The following is a 6000-nucleotide window of genomic DNA, read 5'->3' as shown; positions in this document are numbered from 1 at the left end:
CTTTCCTTTTTTTAAAGTGCTGGTCTATTTATTTATTTTTTTTATATTTTAAACTGAAATTCTGCTTTAAAACTAACCCAAACTAATATTATTTCCATTTATAGATATTTCTGAGACAAGCTATTCTATGTTTCTATGTAGGCTGCAGTCACTAATGCTACCAAACATGGTTTATCACAAGAAGTAAATACTTAAGGCTTTGCCTGACCATGCAAAACAGTTGCTGTTAATGTTTAAACTGTGTTGTAGAGCCGGTGATGTAATCTCACTACTGATATCAGTATAGAACGGCTGCCTATAAGAAGAAGAATGGAGGGGTGACAGTGACACACTCCTCTGTGACCCTCTGGTAGAGAACAGACCTTCTACTACAATGGCTTTCTCAGGAACCTATGAGCTGCAGACAAAGGAGAACTTTGAGACTTTCATGAAAGCGATTGGTAAGAATAAACGTGTTCTCTAACGTCTATTATTATTGTTATTATTATTTATGCATTACCATTATTGGGAACCTGTGATCTGTGTAAAAAAAATACAATTTTAAATTTGGAAATAAAAGAGGATACAGATGATATTGGTATACGGTAGGCATCTCTATTTCTGTGTCTGCTCTTAACCATGTAAAGGGAACATGCACCTCTAAAGTTGGAGTTAAGGTCTCCCTCCCTTTGCATTCTTTGGCAGAGGTGGCAGAGGGTTATGCCCGAGCTCGATGATGAGGATTGGGAAGATATTTGGGATCTTCCTTTTCGTCATTTGGTTTCCCAAAGAGACAAGCTAATTCACTTTAAAATTGTGCATAGGACTAACTTTACTCTGCATAGGCTGCATACAATGAACCCTTTGATTTATCAGGAATGTTGGCGGTGTGATCACTCCCCTGCTGACTTTTGGCTTGTTTTTTGGAGCTGCCCAGTTATAGTCAAATATTGGGAGGAGGTGATTTCTATTATCAATTCCATTGCTAAGATTTCTTTAAAGCCTTCTGTTAGTCTGTGTATATTGGGGTTAGTGGAGGAATTACCGTAGTTCCCATGATGGCAGGAAGGACCATGCTTAGCTTACTTCTTCTCTATGCCCGCAAGGCCATAACTATGTCTGGGAAGAAGTTTGCTCCTTCCTCCCTTTCCTTTTGGAAATATTTGGTCAATGTTAACCTGCCTTTGTATAAACATACCTATGTTAATAGGGGCTGTCTATAGAAATATGATAAAGTATGGTCTAATGGTTGGCTGACCCAACCACAGCTTCTATGTTAGATAAATCATAACACTTCTGTCATCCTCTATTTTTGATGTGTACAGTGGAGGTATGAGGTGATTATTAGCATCTCTGGTATTTATGAGAAGTTACCTTTTTAGGACTTGAGCCATACCTAGACTCACCATAGTCACGTAGATCCTGGAATATTTTATGCTGTTTTCACTACCCCTGTATGGGCGACTGTCTTTTATTTAGACTTTTTGTTCTGTTTTGTTGTGCTGTATGATTGTACACTTGATATATTAACAAAAAAAGACATTTAAAAAAAAAATAGAAAAAAAAAGTTGTAGTTCCACAAACCAACATTTGCCTGTGCTCTCTGACCAGTAGGCAGACTCATATTGTGATGGGACAAGCCACAGACTTTGGGCCTGGTCAAACTTGTTCACTGTCCTGGAGGAAAATGAATAGATTTTACAGCATGAAAATTATTTTTAAATAGATATTTATTCTTACCAGGTTATTTGCATCTATAAATTGTGAAGGAGGAGATATTGGCTTGACTAGGCATAAGTAGTTGTCGGCACCTTCCCCAAAATAGAGTATGCAGAACAGGGGGGGAGGTTTCCAGCATTGTCTTGACAGGGCAAGGGTGGAAGCCAGGGGATTTAAATGTGCCACATATGTCAAAAAATTCTTTCCATATTCAGACCATATTTCAAAAGATAAAAAAGTTTTCTTTATTTAAAGAACATTAAAAATAGACAGACACATATATTCATTAAACATTAGTACAAATACACAAAACATTTGAGCAGGAATACTTAGGTTTAACAAAGCCCACATGGGGAATGTGATACAGTATGTGAGATGGTGCTGGAACTACGCGTTTCGCTTGTGAGTGCTTCCTCAGGCTCCAGTCGTCTTAAAATATTTTCAATACATATACAATCCTTATATCTGACGTAGATGCATTCAATCAGATTGACCAATATAGTTGTGTAATAATATGGATGGCTATCATAAAGGAGAGAAGCAGGAACGCTACACCAAATAGCAATTGCTTTTTAAGTTAGATTCGATGTGGTGAGTAAGTAGTAAAAAGACATGGTCTCATATATATCACCAAAATGGCACATCGTCTAACACCCGAAGGCACACGGAATAGACTGTTTACATAGTAGACCATGTCTCATACAGTTCCAGGAGTGGGATGGCTTTATCCTGTCTAGGCTAGATGGGACAAAATACTATATGAAACCCATCACTATACTCCCTCAAAACCGGAAAAAAAACCCTAAACATATTTTTAAACAGCCTACCAGTGCCCGGGATACATTTTCTTGCCCATTACGCACAGCTCATGTACAGATGCCGTTTTTGTTGATATATATGAGACCATGTCTTTTTACTACTTACTCACCACATCGAATCTAGCTTAAAAAGCAATTGCTATTTGGTGTAGCGGACCTGCTTCTCTCCTTTATGAGAGCCGTCTATATTAATACACAACTATATTGGTCAATCTGATTGAATGCATCTACGTCAGATATAAGGATTGTATATGTATTGAAAATATTTTAAGACAGCTGGAGCCTGAGGAAGCACTCACAAGCGAAACGCGTAGTTCCAGCACCATCTCACATACTGTGTCACATTCCCCATGTGGGCTTTGTTAAACCTAAGTATTCCTGCTCAAATGTTTTGTGTATTTGTACTAATGTTTAATGAATATATGTGTCTGTCTATTTTTAATGTTCTTTAAATAGAGAAAAAAAAATTATCTTTTGAAATATGGTCTGAATATGGAAAGAATTTTTTGACATATGTGGCACATTTAAATCCCCTGGCTTCCACCCTTGCCCTGTCAAGACAAGTCTGGAAACCTCCCCCCCCCCCCCCCCCTGTTCTGCATGCATTATTTGCATCTATGCTCTTCTGTTTAGAGTATTTTAAAAATATATAAGACATGCTGCATGTTTGTGAATTTACACACATTAAAGAGAAACCTCACCCACTATGGGGTTCATTTTGCTTTTATAATCCTCCGGCCTTGTCTGCTGGGTGGAGCTAAAAAAGCATATTTACCTGCCAAGTGATTCCAGCATTGACCTGCTGTTATTTGCTTATCCCCCACTGTACTGTACATTGGGATCTGTAATGTCATCTATATTTTTGACATCATGGGGTGTCTCTTCTGGGTTCTTGCAGCTGACCCCTCCAGATCTGTCCTCCTCCAGCTGCTCTATGTACAGTAGGCATGTGTCTCCTCTAATATCTGACACTGATATCCCAGGAAGCATCTGGACTGGCGTAGAAGTCATTCTCACCTAGATGAGAATAGAGGGAGGGAGAAAGCATGTATAAAAAAAAAATATGTGGAGGGAAGGAAGGCTTCAAATATCTAAAAGTAGGTTAGTAAAGGTCTGTTTTAAAGTATATCTAAAGCCAGAACTTTTTTTTTTTTTATATAAAAAACACGGCTCCAAAACGGCCTGTAGAGCCTGTAGCGATCCATACAAAATAAAGCCCCTGTTGTTTTTTTCCCATCTATTATTCATTTGGGAAAGTCCATTAATTTCAAAATCGCACATTAAATTTTGAAGTACTTTTGAATGACATTCATCAAGTCTTTGAACATACTGAGAATTTTCACACAGATTTTCGTACGAATGTTAAAACAAATGTTCATTTGAAAATCTTCTAGTGCGTGGCCAGCTTTAGACAGCTATAGAGGCTACAGAGAAGAGGAATGGTCTATATCAGGGCACAGACAACATTTAAACCTGACAAAGGTTCTAGGGCTTCCCCACTCCATCCAAAACTAGAAAGCTATATTTGACTTGCAAATCACAGTATAACTCATACTTTCCTCTCACATTAAAATATTTTAAATAGTTGGAAAGAAGAGAAGGAGTTAGACTTTTTAAGTCAGTGTGTTTATGCAATCAATGAAAATAACTACCATAAATGTATCCCACACACATCCACATTATTAAAAAACACACACTCTAAAAAAAAAAAAAAAAGACAAAAACAAAAAGAAACAGTAGTAGTTAAAATCTATATGCTGCACACTTAACCACTTGCCGACTGCCCACCGCAGTTTTACTGTGGCAGGCTGGCTCAGCTGCGCGAAATGACATAGTGACATGGGTCACGCGCATGGTGCTGGGGGGGCGAGCGCACTCTGCCAGAGGCACGTTTCGGCCCCCACTAGGCAGCAGGAATGCCGATCCACAGGATCAGTGGCCGTGATTGCCACCGGGCACCAAGGATCGCTCCCTGCTGAGAGAGAAGGACGGTAAGCTGTTGTAAATAAAATCTCCCTGTAGGATTTTTCGGGCTCTCACTCTGAATGAACATTATAGTCAATCTTTGAAAAAATTTCCCACCATTTCATGATTTATTCTTTGACCCTCTCCTTTCACTCAACAGGTAGGGAAGAGTCGTGAGGGTAGAATTTGTCTTCTGGCCCTTCTTCCAAATCTCCCCTGATTAGACCAAATGTGCCTTCCGGGTTTTCTATATTCACCTGCCCAAGCCTATGGGCTTTTGCGATGAAGGAGCTAAGCCTAGGCCTCTTCAAAGTTAGTCTTCTGCGGGCTACCTTGGGGCCTTTAAAGACGTTGACTCGTCTATGGATGCTGTATAATCCTGCACCCAATAAAATAGTTTTAAGAAAATAATGATTTTTGGACGCAGTGGAGTGGGAGAGGCTAGGTAATGAGTTACAAAATAGGACTAGTGGTATAGAGCATCCCTGGTTTGTCGAAACCTCAAGGAGGAACAGACAGTGTGGTGAGCAATTTGGAGACGTGTGGAGTGGATAAGTATCCTACTTGTTTTTCACAGGCCTCAGATCCTTACGGTTTTGTATCAGCAGGTTTTCAGGTTAAGTGTATCGCTGGAGCTGCTCCTGCAGCAGTTTAGGAAGATCTATGGATTCAGCCAGGGCAGAAATCTCGCACAGGGCTCCTGTGTCATACAACACACAGAATGGATCCATGCAAGGTACAGAGATCGGAGGAAAAACAGAGCTGCTGAGATGCAGAGAAGCTTTGTTAACCCTTACAGCACCTGTAAGAGTTAGTCCTGTAGGGAGATGGCTATAACTGCTTGCTGAAGTCTTAGGATTGTGCAGTTCAGAGCAGTGCTGGGGGTTCTAGCAGCAACTTGGACGGAGAGTATGATAGGCTGTAGTCTGGCACTCTGCATGGGATCCCAAGTGTTAAGGTTAGTGTGGCTGCCGAGGCTGTAGGGTAGGTTGATGGTGTCTCCTCTCTTTGGCTGCCTTTACTAAATGCAGATTAAGGTCCCTGAGCAGTCCTAGAGTTCTTTGGTCCTAGAGATTTTTTTGAGAAAAAAAAAAAAATGTTTGCATTTTTTTTTATGTACTGTCACCAGTGCAGTACAGTGTTATCATATAACCAGTGTGACAATTCAATTTTTTTCTTTCTTACGTTTTTATTTATTTTATCTTTTTTAACACACTGTGACCAGAGCAATACAGGTTTAATACTCTGGGGAAGTGATCAGTATTGTTTTTTCTTTGCTATAAGCAAGCATTTTACTTAATGATATTGATTCATTCAGTTTGTTTTGTTGTGATTAGCTGTAATTGACTACAGCTAATCACATGGTACAGATGGGCGGTGATTTGCCCTGTCTGTATCATGTGATCATTATGAACAAATAACAGCTAACACCACAATTGTACACAATAGATGGCATGAAAGGAATCCATCCTTTTTTTAAAAAAAATTGTCATGTGATCTGCTATCATTGGTCACAGCA

General features: G+C 39.5%; 1 protein-coding gene across 1 annotated transcript in view; it reads left to right on the top strand.

The window, feature by feature from the left end:
* Positions 1-373: 373 nt before the first annotated feature.
* Positions 374-6000, top strand: part of FABP1 (fatty acid binding protein 1) — a gene marked incomplete at its 5' end in the record, with an annotated part of 95537 nt that continues 89910 nt past the window's right edge. Inside the window, one exon of the mRNA XM_082243821.1 lies at positions 374-440. Within this exon, the coding sequence (XP_082099947.1) occupies positions 374-440 (67 nt within the window). The remainder of the gene's footprint in view (positions 441-6000) is intronic.

The sequence above is a fragment of the Pelophylax lessonae genome (genome assembly GCF_965119305.1).
Source record: "Pelophylax lessonae genome assembly, chromosome: 1".
Taxonomy (NCBI): Eukaryota; Metazoa; Chordata; class Amphibia; order Anura; family Ranidae; genus Pelophylax; species Pelophylax lessonae.
Note: the sequence above shows the minus strand (reverse complement) of the source record. Positions and strands in the feature narration are given on the sequence as shown.